This window comes from Ovis canadensis, chromosome 13 (assembly GCF_042477335.2).
Source record: "Ovis canadensis isolate MfBH-ARS-UI-01 breed Bighorn chromosome 13, ARS-UI_OviCan_v2, whole genome shotgun sequence".
In the NCBI taxonomy this organism is placed as follows: domain Eukaryota; kingdom Metazoa; phylum Chordata; class Mammalia; order Artiodactyla; family Bovidae; genus Ovis; species Ovis canadensis.
Genome location: NC_091257.1, coordinates 33,000,530 through 33,020,991, shown reverse-complemented (window position 1 = coordinate 33,020,991; position 20,462 = coordinate 33,000,530). Strand labels below are relative to the sequence as shown.

General features: G+C 36.6%; 1 protein-coding gene across 6 annotated transcripts in view; it reads right to left on the bottom strand.

Moving 5' to 3' along the window:
- The window catches only part of CUL2 (cullin 2), a 73,706-nt gene that overhangs the window by 22,078 nt on the left and 31,166 nt on the right, over positions 1-20,462 (bottom strand). For all 6 annotated transcript variants that reach the window (XM_069547375.1, XM_069547374.1, XM_069547371.1 and 3 more), the window contains 7 exons: positions 19,010-19,115; positions 18,260-18,342; positions 11,573-11,669; positions 11,366-11,476; positions 9,526-9,688; positions 5,279-5,403; positions 3,330-3,437 (listed from right to left, as the gene is read on the bottom strand). In XM_069547375.1, the coding sequence (XP_069403476.1) occupies positions 3,330-3,437; positions 5,279-5,403; positions 9,526-9,688; positions 11,366-11,476; positions 11,573-11,669; positions 18,260-18,342; positions 19,010-19,115 (793 nt within the window). The remainder of the gene's footprint in view (positions 1-3,329; positions 3,438-5,278; positions 5,404-9,525; positions 9,689-11,365; positions 11,477-11,572; positions 11,670-18,259; positions 18,343-19,009; positions 19,116-20,462) is intronic.

The window sequence follows — 20,462 nt, the reverse complement described above, 5'->3', positions numbered from 1 at the left end:
CACATGGACATCACCAGATGGTCAACACCGAAATCAGACTGATTATATTCTTTGCAGCCAAAGATGGAGAAGCTCTATAAAGTCAGCAAAAACAAGACTGGGAGCTGACTGTGGCTCAGATCATGAACTCCTTATTGCCAAATTCAGGCTAAAATTGAAGAAATTGGGGAAAACCAATAGACCATTCAGGTATGACCTAAATCAAATCCCTTATGATTATGCAGTAGAAGTGAGAAATAGATTTAAAGGACTAGATCTGATAGAGTGCCTGATAAAACGATGGATGGAGGTTCGTGACACTGTACAGGAGACAGGGATCAAGACCATCCCCAAGAAAAAGAAATGCCAAAAAGCAAAATGGCTGTCTGAGGAGGCCTTACAAATAGCTGTGAAAAGAAGAGAAGTGAAAAGCAAAGGAGAAAAGGAAAGATATACCCATTTGAATGCAGAGTTTGAAAGAATAACAAGGAGATAAGAAAGACATCCTCAGCAATCAATGCAAAGAAATAGAGGAAAACAATAGAATAGGAAAGCCTAGAGATCAATTCAAGAAAATCAGAGATACCAAGGCAACATTTCATGCAAAGATGGGCACAATAAAGGTCAGAAATGGTATGGACCTCACAGAAGCAGAAGATATTAAGAAGAGGTAGAAAGAATCCACAGAAAAACTGTACAAAAAAGATCTTCACAACCAAGACAATCACGATGGTGTGATCACTCAGAGCCAGATATCCTGGAATGTGAAGTCAAGTGGGCCTTAGAAAGCATCACTACAAACAAAGCTAGTGGAGGTGAGGGAATTCCAGTTGAACTATTTCAAATACTAAAAGATGATGCTGTGAAAGTGCTGCACTCAATATGCCAGCAAATTTGGAAAACTCAGCAGTGGCCAGAGGACTGGAAAAGGTCAGTTTTCATTCCAATCCCAAAGAAAGGCAATGCCAAAGAATGCTCAAACTACCGCACAAATGCACTCATCTCACTCGCTAGTAAAGTAATGCTCAAAATTCTCCAAGCCAGACTTTAGCAATACGTGAACTATGAACTTCCAGATGTTCAAGCTGGTTTTAGAAAAGACAGAGGAACCAGAGATCAAATTGCCAACATCCACTGGATCAACAAAAAAGCAAGAGAGCTCCAGAAAAACATCTGTTTCTGCTTTATTGACTATGCCAAAGCCTTTGACTGTGTAGATCACAATAAACTGTGGAAATTCTGAAAGAGATGGGAATACCAGACCATCTGACCTGCCTCTTGAGAAACCTATATGCAGGTCAGGAAGCAACAGTTAGAACTGGACATAGGACAACAGACTGGTTCCAAATAGGAACAGGAGTACGTCAAGGCTGTATATTGTCACCCTGCTTATTTAACTTCTATGCAGAGTACATCATGAGAAACGCTGGACTGGAAGAAACACAAGCTGGAATCAAGATTGCTGGGAGAAATATCAATAACCTCAGATATGCAGATGACACCACCCTTATGGCAGAAAGCGAAGAGGAACTTAAAAGCCTCTTGATGAAAACGAAAGAGGAGAGTGAAAAAGTTGGCTTAAAGCTCAACATTCAGAAAACGAAGATCATGGCATCCGGTCCCATCACTTCATGGGAAATAGATGGGGAAACACTGGAAACAGTGTCAGACTTTATATTTTTGGGCTCCAAAATCACTGCAGATGGTGATTGCAGCCATGAAATTAAAAGACGCTTACTCCTTGGAAGAAAAGTTATGACCAACCAAGAGAGCATATTCAAAAGCAGAGACATTACTTTGCCGACTAAGGTCCGTCTAGTCAAGGCTATGGTTTTTCCAGTGGTCATGTATGGATGTGAGAGTTGGACTGTGAAGAAAGCTGAGCGCCGAAGAATTGATGCTTCTGAGCTGTGCTGTTGGAGAAGACTCTTGAGAGTCCCTTGGACTGCAAGGAGATCCTATCAGTCCATCCTAAAGGAGATCAGTCCTGGGTGTTCACTGGAAGGACTGATGTTGAAGCTGAAAGTTCAATACTTTGGTCACCTGATCCAAAGAGCTAACTCATTGGAAAGGACCCTGATGCTGTGAAAGATTGAGGACAGGAAGAGAAGGTGACGACAGAGGATGAGATGGTTGGATGGCATCACTGACTCAACGGACATGAATTTGAGTGAACTCTGGGAGTTGGTGATGGAAAGGGAGGCCTGGCGTGCTGTGGTTCATGGGGTTGCAAAAAGTCGGACACAACTGAGTGACTGAACTGAACTGAACTGGGTAAAAATACAGCCGGCTTAATATATGCTATAATCGGTACATCCAAAAATTACTACCTGACACAAAACATGGCATTTTGGTGGTAGTTTGTTAATATTCTTTTCATATATAATACAGAGTAAACTCCTATCCTTATATCCCTCGTGACAATTATATAATGATTATATATATCCTGTTCCTACTGAAAGATGCTCTTTATAACTTATTTCTAATATCTGAATCACAGACAAAATAAAACTATATTTTAAAAAAATCTTACAACATGTAAGCAAATTTAAATTCAAGTTTGTAAAATATATTTATTTTTCTTTCAAGTAATATTCAATATAGCCTAAGTATTATATTCAAAGGAAAAAAGAGCACTAAATAATACTAAAATTTTACATGTAATTTTCAGAATGTACTAGTATATTAACAAGTCTCCTTTTACAGCAAAATCATGGGAAATTCAATTCCCATATAATCTAAGCATTCAATTTAATAATTCAGTTATTTACTCAAAAATTATAAGTTACATACTTCTGACTTTCACTATGAAGTTGGTTAAGGTGAAGAAAGCTGAGTGCCGAAGAATTGATGCTTTTGAACTGTGGTGTTGGAGAAGAGTCTTGAGAGTCCCTTGGACTGCAAGGAGATCCAACCAGTCCATTCTAAAGGAGATCAGCCCTGGGTGTTCTTTGGAAGGAATGATGCTAAAGCTGAAACTCCAGTACTTTGGCCACCTCATTCGAAGAGTTGACTCACTGGAAAAGACTCTGATGCTGGGAGGGATTGGGGGCAGGAGGAAAAGGGGACGACAGAGGATGAGATGGCTGGATGGCATCACCGACTCAATGGATGAGAGTTTGAGTGAACTCCGGGAGTTGGTGATGGACAAGGAGGCCTGGCGTGCTGCGATTCATGGGGTCGCAAAGAGTCGGACACGACTGAGCGACTGAACTGTACTGAACTGAAGGTTAATCTTCATGTACAGATTAGAAATCTCATAATTAGTAGCCCTATTTCTGAAACTATTTAAAGAATAATGATTAAATTAGAATTATATATAGATAAAGATACATGTATTGAAAATTTACCTTATCCAACGCACTCATAAAGTGCTGATCACCATTCAAAACAGTGTTGATAAGCTGAACAAATTTACCATGTACTTCTAAAACTGACTCCACAAATAGTGTTGGCATCTAAAATTAAGAAATACAAAACCATATTTTAAGAAGTTCAGGGATAAAACCATTAGGCTTAGTAAAAACTGCTTAAAAGTAAAATTTTCCCCCAGCAAACAATGTTACAAACAATACACATCCTCAAAAAATGTTTTTAGCTAAGACAGTCAAAATCTAAAACTTCAGCGTTGAAATTGGCTGTCACTCAACACCAGAAATGGAGGCCTGTGGTTGGAAAACACAGTTCTCTCTGGTGCTAGAATTCTGTATCATAAGGGTAACAAGATACAATCTCAGAACTACCAGGCCTATCAATTTCATAGGGGATTATGTAAACAAAAACAGTCTTCAAAGTCACTAAAGGCTGAGGGGAGAGGTTAAAAAGATATTATCTGTGAAAACTGAGACTCTTCCAGAGTTGGGCAGTAGAGTTCCCCACATCTCACAGGGAAGAAATAGCTAGTAGTGCAAAAGTGAGTTTTCACTATTAATGAATATAACTGTGAAGTTAGACCTAAGACCTCTAAGTTAGCTAAAATTTTCTGAGTTTCCTATGAACACATTCTCTTGTACTTGCATCTCCAGGCCGTGACACTAAACTCTATGCCTCTACGACCAATGTCATTCCACACTCTGAATCTGTAAAACTAACATAAACTAAGAAAACTAATAAATAATACAGGCTATTAGATCTAAACAATATAAACCAACAGTTTAACAAAAATAGAAAAGTTTATGCATTACTGTGACAGGACATGACATCTAAGAATTATCTGCCAAAGACCAATCTATGGCTAAGGAAAACAGCACTTCATAAATGCTCCTGTCAGTAAGGTCTATAGGGCTTCCCTGATAGCTCAGTTGGTAAAGAATCCCTCTGCGGTGCAGGAGACCCAGGTTCGATTCCTGGGTCAGAAAGATCTGCTGGAGAAGGGATAAGCTACCCATTCCAGTATTCTTGGACTTCCCTTGTGGCTCAGCTGGTAAAAAGTCCACCTGCCAATGCTGGAGACCTGGGTTTGAGCCTTGGGTTGGGAAGATCTCCTGGAGAAGGGAAAGGCTACCCCCTTCAGTATTCTGGCTGGCCTGGAGAATTCCATGGACTGTATAGTCCATGGGGTTGCAAAGAGTCAGACACAACTGAATGACATCTCTTTTCTTTAAATAAGGTCTATACACAGATCACTCCTCACAGGGGAGCAAACAGTTCTACTTAGGGAAGACAAGTGACATATGATGTCACGTCTACCTTAGTTGTCATCCATTACTAGTAAAACCAAGGAAGGTGGTCCACCAAAATTTGACAACAGGAGCATACTTTGATAGGAAAGACGCTTTGTTGTAAACTGTCATTTAAATGGCAGGGAACTCTTAAGAAAGACAGGAACTGGGGTCACTGTTGACTATTTTGGGTAATAAGCATATATTTAGGGAAGATAGTTTTAATCCAAATTTGCTTCCTGGGCTATCATACCCAGGACATGTAAAAGGAAACCAAATTGTAAGTTGTCTATATGATCAGTGATTAATACCAATACTACTACAATTAACTTAACATAGATGCTAGTTATATAGAAACACAACTGTTTTGAAGTTGCAAACATACTTTTCTGGGAGAAATTAACCAAGAATTGGTAAATGAACACAGTAGTGTAAGAAGTCTTACTCAACTGATTTCCTAATCACTGATAATTCTACAACATGTCCAACAAATTCTAGGTTTGAACATTTTAATAAAGATGTCTCATTTATTGGCATGGTAGGACTTTTCTTTCATGCTTTTAAACAGTAAAGTCAAAAGAAAAACTCCATGATAGTCTGATTAATAGAAAAATCTTCCCATTTCTTATGTCACTCACATTTTCCTGAGTAAGATTACTGGTTGCTCTAAGGCCCTCATCATGGATATGATTTTGCAGCTCCTGAATCATATGAGGTAAACCAGTGGACACAGCACGGAGTAAGACATACATATTTGCCATGTCTGAGGGGAGAAAGAAATTTATTATGAAATTTACAAACAGTTTAAAAAATATTTTTAATACAACAGGTAATACATGATTCAAAATGCAGAATTATAGAAGCATATGCAGACAAGCCCCACCTCCCCACCTTTCTCCTAATCCCCCTGGTACTCCTCCCCTGGGAAAGCAACGCTGTGGCTGTTTCTATCTTCTCAGAGCTGTTCCCTACCCATTCAAGCACTATTCTTCCCTCTGCCCACCTGTTTCAATAAACAGTGTAGCGTACTTCATATTCTATCTGCGACTGCAGAACACAACATTTTAACTTGAAGATCTTTTCCTATGAGTACATAAAGCCTTTCCCCATATTTTACAACTGCTTAACACTCCATCTGACAGCTATATGACAATTATTTAACAACTCATGGGAATTTGGCTGTTTCCAATCTTTTGATATTTACACTGTTACGATTAATAATCCTGCATATGTGCAAGAGTATCCATAGTATAAATTCCCAGAAGTGGGACTACTGTGCAAAAGCTGTCTCACAGAAGGACCTTGTAGACACAGCCCCCAAGCAGCCGGGAGCTCCGTCAACAAATGCTTTGATCTTCACACAGAGAGGTGCAAAATGACATCTCAGGGTAGTGGTTTTTATTTCAAACTTTTTATTGAAGTATAACACACATATGGAAGAGTATACAATCCCTAAGTGTATAGCTCAATGAATTACCACAAGTGACCCCCCTCCCCAGCCAGGTTCTCACCACCCACAGTGAGAAATGGACATAACCTCCTCCCGGAAGCCCCCCTGCCTTCACTCCTCCTCCTGCTCTTCCACAACGGTAATCACGGTCATGACAACACTACTCAACTACACCACAGATTCAATTTGCCTGTTTGAAACTATCTAGAAGAACAAGACCATCCAATTCTTTCATGTTTGGTTTTTTCGGTTCAATATAAAAGGTTCGTGTGAGTTGTACGAAGCTCTCAGGTGTTCCTTTCCACTCTTCTTTAACATTCCATCGTATCTCTGTGTGGCACTTTATTCATTCTACGGTTTCAGGACATCTGCACTGCTTCCAGATTGGGGCTATTACAAACCACGCTGTTGTGAGCATGCTTGCACATATTCTTCTGTGCATGTATGCATGCATTTTGGGTGGGGGCGTTAACACCTAGGAGAGCAATGGCTGGATCTTAAGAGATATGCTTATTCAGTGTTAGTGGCTACTCACTGGCAAGAGTTTCAAGGTGGCTACATCAATTTATACTCTATGTCCAATGTATAACAAGTTCCTATTACTCTATACACTTCCGAACACTTATTTTCAGTCTTTTTCATTTTATATCAAAATATTATTAATTACTGATACCTTAGTGTGATTTTAATTTGTATTTCTGTTTTAGCGAGATTGAGAGACATATAAAGTTTACTGGCCATCTGGATATATATATATATATATGTATATTCCGCAGTACCTGTTCAAATGTCCTAATTATTTTATATTTTGGACATAAACCTTTTTCAACAATTACAAATATATAACCCTATGACTGGCTTTTTTTCAAGTGTAACTGACATATATTACTTTTAAAGATTATAACAAAATGATTTTCAATATTGTTATATACTGCAAAATGATCATTACAATCAGTCGAGTTAACATCTTTCACCATTACGTATTTATAACTTTTTTTCCTGTGATGAGAACTTTTAAAATCTATTCTCTTAGCAACTTTCAAATATGTAACACAGTATTATTAACTAGTCACCATGCTACATATTATTACATCCCTGACTTCAGCAACCACCGTATCTGTTCCCTGTATTAATGAGCTCACTTGTTTTGCTTTTTAGATTCCATACATAAGTGAGATCTCGCAGTATTTGTCTTTGTCTGACATTTCACTTAGCACAATGCCCTGGAGATCCTTCCATGTTGTTACAAAATAGCAATACTTCATTTTGTTTACATGGCTGAATGATATTTCTCTATGTGTTTGTGTGTTTATTTTCATCCACTCACCTACTGACAGACACTTGTTTTCTTATTTTGGCTCTTGTAAATAATGCTGCAGTGAACACTGGGATGCCTATATCTTTTTTAGCTTTTTTTTCTTTTTGGATAAATATCCAGAGGTAGAATTGCGAGATCACATGAAAGTTTCACTTTTTAATTTCTGAGAAACCTCCATACTGTTCTTCATAGTGGCTCCACCAATTTTCATTCTCACCAACAGTACACGAGAGCTCCCTTCTCCTTATATCCTTGTCAACATCTGTTATTTCTAGTCTTTTGGATAATGGCCACGCTAACAGGTGCCAGGTGATACCTCACTGTGGTTTGGATTTGTATTTCCTTGATGATTAATGATGGTGAGCACCTTTTCATGTACCTGTTGGCCATTTGGAGGTCTTCTTTAGAAAAATGCCTATTCAGGTCTTCTGCTCATTTTTCAATCCATTTTTTTTTGCTATTGAGTTGTATGATCCCTTTATCAGATATGTGATTTTTTCCCATTCAGTAGGTCGCTTTTTCATTTTGTGAATGGTTACCTTTGCTGGGCAGAAGCTTTTTAGTTTGATGCAGAACCACATGTTTACTTTTGCTTCCCTTGTGGCTCAGCTGGTCAAGAATCTGCCTGCAATGTGGGAGATCTGGGTTCGATCCCTGGGCTGGGAAGATCCCCTGGAGAAGGGAAACGCTACCCACTCCAGTATTCTGGCCTGGAGAATCCATGCATAGTCCATGGGGTCGCAAAGAGTAGAACACAACTGAGCATCTTTCACTTTCACTTTAGTGTCAGTTTCAAAATGTCGTCACTAAGACAAGTATCAAGAAGCTTATCACCTTTGCTTTCTTCTAGTTTTATGCCTTCAGGTCTTAAGTTAAAGTGTTTAATTCATTTTGAGTTAATTTTTGTGTATGGTATTAAGTCAGTTATCCAGTTTCTTCAAAAACACTTATTAAAGAGACTATCCTTTCCATGCTGTGTATTCTTGGCTCCTTTGTCCTATGACTGTTCTTGTGATGCTCTTTTGATGATCCAATGGTCTTATGGTTTTGTATTGATTTTAAGCTTTTAATGATAAAGTAATAAACTTGATCATCTTTCCCTGTGGTTAGTGCTTTCTGTGTCTCATTTAAATTATCTTTCTCTACCCTCAAGTCCTGAAGTTATTCTATGTTATCTTCTGGAAGAGTTACTGCTTTATACTGAGATCAAAAGCCCAAGGTGAAATTGACTGACTCTGAATACAGTGTTTGAAGTAGTGATCAAATTTCACTTTTTCCCCAACTGGTTATCCAATGGACCTGGCACTGTGTGTTCAAAATACTACCTTTCACCCACTGCTCTGCAGGCCGCCTTGGTCTTAAATGAAATATCTTCGTATGCATGAGTTATTTCCTGGCTTTTTTATTTTATTCCACTGGTCACTCTGACTACCCTTGTGCCACTTCCTTTTCTTAATTACTGTAATTTTTAGAAGTCATGCTATCCTGCAAAGGTTTCTCACTGTGCTCTTCAAAACTGTCTTGACCGTTTAGGCTAACAGTGTAACTTTCAGAGTTAAAAAAAATAATCTTGGGTTTTGCAAAGCTTGCCCTGGATCTATCAATGCTCCTTTCAATGATGTTCAGTTTTTTGTGTGAGTCTGGCACATATCTTGTCACATTTATTCCCTATTACTGAAAAATTCTCATTTTTTTTTTCTAAAAAAATTCCATTTTTTCACTGCTTATTGTTATCTCATATCTTCACTTTGTATTTCTATTTTGACTGAGGCTGAGCATCTTCAGATATTTAAAATCTACTTTCATTTCCCTTTCTTGTTCTTTGTTTTTCCTCCTCCTAGAAACTCTTAATGTATTAAAGAAATTAGTCCCTGTGATTTTTTAACATGTGCAAACACACTTTCCCAGTTTTTCTTTTGACTTTAGAAAATAGTTTGAAAATATACTTTTCCAAACAGTCCTTTAAAATAGATAATTAATAATCTGTAAAAAGGCATATTGAAAAACGTATCAACATATTGCTTAAATATGTTTGAAGCCTAAGGAGGCTGGAAGATGATATAAAAAGTGGGTATATAATTTCACTCCTATTCCTATTGATGTTTGGTATCACTTACCATTTTTTTTTTCTTGTCGGATGATATTATGACATTCTGCATGTAAGAACTGTAAGTGGTCTGCTACCATTCGTTGTTGACATTCGTGAATCACTTTAGTATATGAACTTGGATGTAAGTATTTTCGACACCGAATTTCTTCATCTTTTAATCTACCTAGAACCTTTAGAAATATATTCTTACAGTCATGAACTACTATGAGAAAACACCTGAAATATCAGTAAGTAACTTACATGGCAAATTAACAAATAGAATTATTTACATAATTCTATTCACAATTCAAAGTTCCATCCCATAAATCATTTCAAAATCTTATTTAAGCTACACTTCAGCACTGCCTTATGAAAAAGAACAAAAGTTAACTGGTCTGCATTTTTTCCCTTATTTACTGACTCCAATTGTCCTATATATACAATTCAGTGATTTCTGGTATATTATTAGCGTTTTTAAATTGTGATCAAATATGTGTAACATAAAATTTGTCATTTTAACCATCTTTAAGTATACAATCTAGTAGCATTAATTGCATTTACAATGTTGCCCAACTGTCTATTCCCAAAACTTTTTCATTACACCCAACAGAAGCTCAGAAACCATTAAGCTATAACTCCCTGTTCTCTTCTCCCCAAAACCTTTAATCTACTTTCTGCCTCTCTTTGTCTATTCTAGACATTTTGTACAAGTTAAACCATAAGATATTTGTTCTTTTATGTCTGGCTTCTTTAATTCAGCATAATGTCTTCAAAGTTAATCCATGCTGCAGCATGTGTCAGAACTTTATTGTTTTTTAAGTGTGAATAATAGTTCATTTTATGTACATACATTTTGCCTGTCTTTTCAACTCTTGAAAGGCATTTGGGTTGTTTTCAGTGTTTGCCAACAGCCTGTTTTTGAGAGTCAGATATAATGATGAGAATTTATATATCACTGATACTCTGTGTATACCTTTCAAGACTGGATCTAGAACCTTTAGTAAGAGTCTAAGATGTAAAAAGGGCTAAAAGCTAAGACCCACAGACTTTGTGTAACCTGCACTTAACGGAGGAAAATGTCCTAGATAACTTACTCAAGGTCCCAGAGCTAATCACTGACAAAGCAAAAGAGAATTAAGCAGCTCCTGGACCTGGATTTGTGGAACAGACACCAGTGTATTATATCAGTAAGCACTGATATTTCCTGATCCATGTCCTATGGAGGCTTCACTACAGCTTTTCCACTTCAGACATTTATTAAAGGTGAACAAACTAACAAAAATCACCTGATAATAAAATGCCTGAGATTCAATACAGTGGCAGAAGAAAACTAGTTAAAATGTCTAACATATCTGATGACTGAATTTATAATCTGATTATTCTTTGACTAAGAAAATATACATAGCCATTTTAAATATGGTTATCAATGTGCTGGTTTAATGACTAAAATTTCTCATGCAAGTTTTTCTCAGTCTCCACAAACTTAACGACCAAAAGACTAAGTATCTAGAATTATTATAATTTTACTATTTTTTTCCTTGTATTTTACAGAAAGAAAAACACTCCCAATACCTAGCTATTGTACTTAGCCTATTCTCTTAACTACTAAACATAAAATATAGCTTATTATTTTGTCAAGAATATGAAATATATTAATTTTAGATTAATCAGAATTATCAGAAAGCACTGACCACAATGAAAACTGGAACAGCACTTTTTCTCATGGAAAATGTCAAGCAAGAACAATGACTGATCAAGAAAAAGGGAACCTTTTCCACCAAAAAAAAAAATTAACTAAGATAACTAATATTAAATAAGCCACACCTGATATATAATAGATGACAATAGTTAACATAATGCTTTCCTACCTTTTCCATATACTGTGAGCAGTTTGATTCTTGTAATAAATTTGAAGCTTCTTGTTTGTAATACTCTCCTGTTTCAGTCAGAAAGGGAGACTCAAAGATTTCCTGATAAAACTAAATAAATCAATTAAATCATATTTTAAAAATCAGAACAAGCAACCTTAGAAATTAAAGGTCTAATAATTTATGTTTTAAAGGAAGCTTTGTTACCTTTAAAGGGAATTTTTTCTTATACTGTTCAACATGAACAAAGGAGTTAATAACCCCGTGGATTACTTTCTGGTTTGGGTCTTCTCCACCACGATCACTAAAACAAGGTAAAACAAAAAACATCCTTGAGAATACAAGTATCCATGGAAATATACCAAAGTATGCCAAAATACAGCTGCTTATTCTGTTGGTCTAATCACTTTATTTATGAAGTATTTTAAAGGTCAATGCACCCATGATACTTAAAATGCAATTTTTAATATTGCAGCTGAATTAATATTTATGACAGTTAATGTACCCATTAGATGTCAGTTCAATAAACAACAGAAAAGCTTAATTGTAAAATTAAAAGATACTATTTTGATACTAAGATAATTCTTCAATTTTAATAGAGTAGCTATAAGCCCATCAATTCAAGATTTGCAATACCAGTGGTTAAGAATATTTGAATTTCACTCACCACAAACTCTGTTACTAGAGGATTTGGTCTGAGAATCCAGTTTTTAAACCATCACAAGTATGCCTACAGTATTCTGATGGGACTCATTCCTCAAAAGTACACTCTATACAGTATTTTGCTCATTGAAATGACTAATAGCTATTGTTCTCTAAGACATCTGCTAGAGCCACTGAGTTGCTTTCATCTAAGCACAAAGGTAATTCTCTACTTAGAATTTACTGAGACATGCTTTAATATTTCTATATTCTTTTACAGCTACAAAGGGATCTAAAATCATCTCAATTATTGAGATGTGACCCAATTATGTGACTTTTGATAAGCTCCTAGTCAGTCAAGGGCACTACTGGGATGTAAGTCTTAGTCACAATAAGAAATGTAGGTGAATTTTTTATTTTTCTAATTATAGACATAGGAAAAAAAAAAAAAAGGTTTGCCTAAAGCCACACAGCCTGGCTCTATACTGGAAGGTTCTGAATCCAGTAATAATGCCTAAATCAAACCATTATCCAGTCAAAGGTTTACCTTTCTATTGGTAATCTTCCACCTCACTTTTAAATATCTTTCTTTGAATGAATAATTATTTTACAAAAAAAAGCAACAGAAAAGTATACCATCATCATTTCCAGTACAATCATCTGGGTTTTACACTGAGATAGAAAGCGCTTCTAACATTTAGGAGAATCACGGCGGCAATAACCTTTGTAAGTCAGTGTCCTTCCCTGCCTCCACCTCCCTCTAAGCTTCTTTCCTTCTTCCTTTAATTATCTGGATGTTCTGAGAAAAGTTTTTTTGTGATTGAATTAACATGGCTACAGTTCTTCTGACAGTCACAAAATCTTGGTTACAAAGTTTACGTTTTGTTATCACTAATAAGGACAATAAATATATACAAAGTGACACTAGGTGAGCTCATGTCTTCTGCTCACCTTCCCTCTTGAGCCCAAATTAAATCTGGTGAAAAAATGATTTGACTTAATTTATCAATTTGGAGCGCACAGCTCTTTGCCTTTTAACTCTGTGTAGGACAAAGTGAGAAATATCTAAATCAGGTTACCTAAAGTTATTTTCATGACCAAATTCTACTGTCCCTGCTCAGCACCCAGAAAACACCCACTCCTACTCCTGCCCTTTTTGTTTCTGACCCCAAAAGGCCCAGAGAAGCAGCAATCTGGTAAGGTACTGCCTAGAAAGTATATCAATATTCCTAGCGCTTAATGACTAAGTTGTCTTCTACTGTAAGAATAACATCTGAACTCAGAAACCCTTAGGCATAATTATTCAGTCTTTAAGATCACCACATACTTTTATAACTGCACAAAACGTACAACAAAATCATTATAATTTATTTCTATTAAGTTGACAGATAATGAAAATAAACTGAAATGATGCTCATAAGGTAGTACTATATAAAAGCAATGACTAAGCTGGTTATGTGAATAAGCTCTGGATTTATTTAAGAACAGTGAACCCAAGAGATGAGCCCTGAGAAAACAATATAAAGAATTTTTATTATGTGGTTCATTATTTGATCTTGACAGAACTACGTGGAAAATGCCTACAACAACCATAATAAAATCACTCGTCTGGGAGCTTATAGGAATTGTTTATTGTAATTCTTAAGACCCAGATTTTGGAGTCAGACTGCCTAGGTTCAAGTTCTGGTTGCATTAATATGTCACCATGTGCAGGTGCTTAACCTTTCCTACTCAGAGATTTCTCCTTCTGTGAAGTGGGGATAAGAAATGCACCCACTCTCAAGAGGATATGGTAAAGATTAAGCATAATCCAAGAAAGTATACAGCACAGTGCCTAGTAAATGAGTGAAGCATCACTAAGACAGCATTTTAAGTACAGACTGAGCAAAATGGAAGCAAGAGAAGAAAGCTAAGAGACCAAAAAAAAAAAAAAAATGCACTGAGTGTGATTTTAAAACGAAGGCATTTAAGAGGGCAGACTAGGTTTGTGACGGTCATTGAAAGTGAGGCCGAGGGACTTCCCTGGTGTAACAGCAGTTAAGAGTCTGACTGCCAGTGCAGGGGACATGGGTATAATTACTGCTTTGGGAAGATCCCATATGCCCAAGGAGGCAACTAAGCCTGTGCATCAGTCACAACTACTGAGCCTGTGCTCTAGAGCCTGTGCTCCGCAACAAGAGAAGCCACCGCAATGAGAAGCCCACACACCCCAACTAGAGAGTAGCCCCTGCTCGCCACAACTGGAGAAAGCCCTCATGCAGCAACGAAGACCCAGTGCAGCAAAAAAAAAAAAAAAAAAAAGGCTGAAACTCTCATAAATCCTGATTCTGCTATGTGACAATGGGCAAATTAATCTCTTGGTTGAAACCTTTGTTTGCCCCCTGTGATTATGATGAGAAGATTAAATTAAATGCAGTCTCCTGCCTCAATCCAAACCTGATAAGTGATAGGAAGGATACTTTTTAATATTCCATTGTTGGCAGTAGCCCTTGGACCTGTAGAAATTGAAAATAAGATGGAATGAAGACTAGATAGCACAGAAAAACAAAAATGCAGAAGAGAAAGGACGGCTACAAGAAGGGGGTAGAAGATGTAAAGGAGGATGGGCAAGGAGTGGCATTACTGAAAGCGGGCTGGCACAAAACCAGTGAGCTCACTGGCAGACTAGCTGCTCAGTGCGTCCCTGCAGGAGCAGTGAGCGTAGTCCAAGGAGGAAGGAAACTGCCTGCATCCAGACTCTGTGGTATCCACTCAAGGGCACCTCCAGTGGTACCGGGAAATCAAGGACTAGAAAGATTTGGTAGCATCAAGACTTGATGAGTGGTAGAGAAATGGGTTCCCATACTATGCCTTTGGAAGAACAGTTACTTTATAGAGGGCAAAATTCTAAATGCATATACTCTGTAGCTCTAAAAAGCTGCATATGTGCATAACAGAACTCAGAGTTGTACTAATGGAAAGACTGGAAACAACCTAATATACATCACTAGGAGAAGAGTTTAATAAAATGAGGTAGAACTGTACTCAATATAGAGTTTAGGAAGAAGGAGGAAGGTAAGATCTCTATGTACAAACACAGAAAAATTATCAAGATAGATAAATCAGTATGTCATAAATGATTTTTAAAAGTTAGAAAAAAATGAAAAAATTATACACTTGAAAAAAGAAAACACAAAAATATTTTGTATCGTATTCTGTACATAGATATAAAAATTCATAGGAAAAAGTTTGAAAAGACAGTTAACCAAATGATAAACAGGGATTACCTCCATGGAGAGGAAAAGATCTGGAGCATTCAATGTTTTTCAAGAATGTATTTACATATCATTTGTGTATTTGGAACTAAGTTTTTCACTAAGTAGCTAGTGCCAGGTCTGAGGAAGAAAATGTACAAGATAAGCCTGAAACATCCTGACATACGAAATAGCAAGAAAGTTATCAAGGATGACAATGGTCATAGCAAAAAGACTCGGGCACCAACTAACCAGAGAGATGCTATTCAAACTTTAATAAAATTGAGACAATAGAGACAAATAAAATATATTTAAGTCTTTATGTTTCATCACGATATACTGGGTGGAAAAAGCTAACTGGCCACTTTCTGAAGATGACAGCAAACCAATTCGTTATCCTGACAAATGGGTAAAGAAAAGGTAAAAAAGCAGTTATTTCGTCTTTCGTATATGATAACCAAATAATAGACAAGGGTAAGTATATTTTTATAAAATTTTTCAAGTTAAAAAGTGAAAATCAAACAACAGGAAGATCCCCTGGAGAAAGGAATGACAACCCACTCCAGAATTCCTGCCTAGAGAATTGCATAGCCAGAGGAGTCTGACCGGCTATAGTCCATGGAGTTGCAAAGAGTCAGGGACAACTGAGCGACTCATACACACACGTTAAATTTTATTTTTATCCACCATTATATTTTTTCTTCAATGAAATCTGTATTTTTCCTCAATGAAATCTTAACAGTTTAGAAATAGAATAAAAAGCCTACGAACATGTCAGAGAAAATACAAATCAGTCACAGCAGCCTATGTTATAAATTGCTCCTAATTCACAGGTGAACAAAGAATTTTATTTAAAGTTTTTATTTTTGCTCAAAGACTATCTGACTAGAAAGTTAACTACAGAGCTACTGGAAAAAGGAAAGCAATTCTGAATCCATTTAACATTAAAGAGTTTGTGTCTTCAATAGTATCCTTAAGTACCTAAACAATTCCTTTTACTTGCATTAAAAAACTGATCTGCTTTCTTCTCTCCAATTTCACATTCTTACACTGTAACATTTAGATCCATGAAATTACAGCATTTTATTGATTAAAATTATCAATGTTAGGCTGTTACTACACTGAAAGTCCCAGTTGGCATTCTACTATTTTACTATAAAAGACAAGTTATTGTATGAACAGAGTTACTTCCATCTTTCCTTAGTAAAGCAGACACTATGAAAATATGCTGACGCACAATCTATGACTCCATCACTTGTTTCTTTCTTCCTTATATAGAAGGAGCAACTTTACTTTTCGATTATCAATTAAATTTCGTGTGTACACACTTAATGATACCACAAAAAACAAAAATTAAACTAAGAATTGTTTCATTGACTCTCTCAAGCAAACAAAAAAATTCTGCAATCTACAGTCTGCTTTTGAAAAAATCCTCCATTAGCCTGACAGATAACTTTACCTTAAGGCTGAGATGGCCCTCAACTTTCTGAAATCGTCAAAGAAGATTAACACATTATAAATGGTAAATCATACCAGTCTCCTAGGGTGGCGAGGATTAAATGGGATTAGCATGTAAAACTTCAACTGCTGCCTGGTACACAGTTTCCATATTTTATTATTATTACTAAGCCTTAGTACCCCTCACTAGAAAATGTAAGGTAATACCTACTTAATAAAGCAGACATAAAAAAATAAATGAGATATTAGTAAAGCATGTCAAATAATACTGTAAAGGAAATTGACTATAACAACAAAACTAAAATGAGCTGGCCTAATGTCTCTGACCATAGTCTCTATGTCTTTTCCAGAATTAGTATCCTACAGTTGTTATTCTATTTCTTACACAGTCATGCTTTCCTTAGCATGACTTATTTTATTAAATTCACTTTTAATAAGCTAACAATCACACTGAAAAATTTACTAGGTTGGATCTAAATTGTTATAAAAGAGACACTTATTAAAAGTGCATTTAGAAAATTTTAACAATATTTCCATTGTACCTGTAAAATAGCTGAATTTTAAGAATAAAGTTGATATTTTTAGCAAAGGAAACCTAAAACCCTTGTTGGGAGTGCCCTTTTAGTCATTCATAGTTCAGCAGAGAAAAGAGGAAGGAAGAAAACAGTTTCCCTTTGGAAACAACAGTATTATTAAAGTGTGAGTGACCATTTTTAAAAAACAAGTTATTAATTTCTATCACATACTTCCTATTTGGTATTAACATTAACTATTAAAACAGCGTCTTATCCTTTTTGGTGAACTTTTCATAACCCCTTATTTCCTATTAGGAGCCCCATAGTAAGAAAAATGCTTTCCTTTTTTTCCTCACATAAAAAAAACTCCCTATTTGGGTCTTCTGAAAGCAGTTTCAGAGGGAGTGGCCATTATCATGTGGCAATTCACTGGTCTAGGGAATTCCCTTCACAGCAGTTTCAGTCACTTAGGGTCTAGTAAGAATCTGCTAGGCCACACCTGAGCCAAGGACGCCCCGCTCTGGACTCCACAAGAAAACTTAAACTGTGCCACAATCTATTCACACAGCAGCTCAGACAAGCCATCCTCTCTGGGCCACAAGCAGAATCAACCATTCTAGAGCCTTTTTCTCATAAATTTGCCTCATGGGTTAACTGGCTGTAAAGGTAACCCAACTAACTGGAAGAATCTCTTTTCCTGAGCAGGTTATCATCATCAGGGTTTCAACTGAGAACATGTTCAAAGAACTCAGCAGCACTGTCTACAGGATCCAAGAGGTTTCGGGACTACAGAAGAAGTCATTTCCTTCGGGGACTTACTTATTTACTAAGCATATGATGTCATAGTAAAATCTTGTGGTTCCACCCCCCCCAAAACCAAAAGATTATAAAACCACTTTAAAATACTAGCTTTATTAAAATGGAAAAAGAGGGTCATTACAGTAAAATGGGGCCTATGTGCAGTGGACAGCCAGGCCAGTGTTCAGTATTTTAAACCATTTCAATCAGCAAATCAGAATCAACTTAAGATCGATGTCAACACTCACTTTTTGATTTCTCGGAGCAACATTCGGATAAGGATGGTCTGAAGTGGTTCAACCATCAATTTCCTCCACATGTCCAATGCTAGCTGCCAGGAAAAATTGAAAATCATCAAGGCTGAATTACTCAGTGTTGGCTTTAAACATTTGTAAAAGTAAATACCCATCAGAAGAAGTATTTATAACTTTATTTCAAAATTCAAATAAAAACTGAATATACATAAGGAAAATAAATGGCTTAATTTAAAATGACACTGGCTCACATGTCAGACATTCTGAATAAGGAACAGAATTAAGGTTTTATCATTAACTGAAAATCTTACAGAAATAAATGGTTTTTATAAAACCTTAGTTAAAATAAGTTTGTTGCATCCACAGATTTCTATTTCATCTCTTCTGGGTTCTCTTTTAAGTCCATGTCCTTCACATTTTTTTTTTTTAACTATAAGAGTCTCAATATTTTCTAAATACATTTTATGAGCTCCTTCATAAAGCAAAACCATTAACCTTCTGTCATTCATCCACCATTAATTTAATTATTAAAATAATACTTTTCCCACATCTTTTCTGTTCTTCTCATCTATGTGAAAGTCTTAGTAAAACATAACAGTATTTCATTTATTTAACATTTAGGATGTTTTAAATCTTGACAATTTTAAGACAGTCAACTCAGTGTTCTTAAGAAGACAGGGAATCACATTACTTCAGTATATAAAAACATGCTTATGTTTGCCAGTCTTTTAAAGGATTTCCTACCTCTCCTATTTCCATAAGTGGTTCATTCATATCTACACCACCATAACCATACTGAAGGTCCGCTTCTGTCAGTTTATTCTTTTTAATAAACTGTGTGTTGAGATACCTGGAAAACAAATGTAGTATCAAGATGCTATGTCACAATCAGTCAGAAAGAAATAACTTGGAATTTCAGAATAAAAACTTTAGAGTTATAATCAACAGAATAGTTCAGTAATACACCCCAAAGAAATTAGAAATATAATTTTTAAAAAAGATAAAAATTATCAGCCAACCTCTCTTTGCAAGGAACTAAAAGACAAAAAATAAGACCTCTAGGGTAGAAAAAAAAAAATCCTATTACCACAGTCCCACTTAAAAAAAACTCAAGGGTTTTGCTCCAAAAATTTCTAATACTCTTAGAGCTCAACAGCTGCTATCCAAGGTCAGACCCTCTACAAATTAATCTGCTCATTCTCAGATTCTCCTTAAATAAGCTGAGTTCACTTTGCAAAGAATTAAACAGAAAATGCTTAAAAAGATCAAATTCAAGTAAGTTCTCTAATTTATATTTTATCACCATTAAATATCTAACTTTTCATTTTTGAACCAAAAACAAAATCACAATCACCTAAGTAAGAAAATGGAATAGACTGTTATAGACAGGTAGAAGGAAAAATGGACAGACTTAAGATCACTGTGTCAACCAGAGGGAAACAGCTTTATTAAGAAAGACCAACTGTAATGAACTCTTAGAATCACTGAGATGAACAGAGTTCTAAGATTAAAGGAAATGTGTGCAACGGGCGCGCACTATTCAAGTACCACTTGCCACCATCCCAGATTTCACAAGACCCTTCATGCTCACCTCCTAAAACTATTTGTTGGACAGGTTCCGCCAAGGTGAAAACGGCTACTGACGATACAAGTATTTAGGCAACAACCACGAAATCTCTGTATTAAAACACACATGTTTGCTGCATCGAAATCAAAGGTCTACTCAGTGTTCACAGACAACTGAAACTGAAAGCAAAGACAACAAAAATCTCAACGGCGGGACTCCTCTGCCAATTCTAGGAAACGATGGGAAATAATAGAGCACAAGGCCACAACCGTTTACACACCTTCCCTCCCACCTTCACTCACTTCAAGCTCTGGCCTCCAGGGCTTACACCGTGGAGCTTCAGTCAACATTTTAGTCCCTTCTGTCCACTGCTGACAAAGTCATTCCCCTCCAAGTACCACTGAACCTTCCCTTCCATTCTCACTATAACCCCCGTAATTTCCTGCTGGGTTTCCAACCATGCTTCCAGCCGAGGATAAGGGAACAGGAGAGAGAGGAAGCCTCAGCTCCAGAGAGAACGCCTGCCTCACCTGAAACCAGACTCTCTGGGGCAGGGAGGCACCTCTGGCCTAGGTCACTCTGGTCGTGGCTCACACACCTCTCGGGCCTGACCTGACCCCCAAGCCAAAC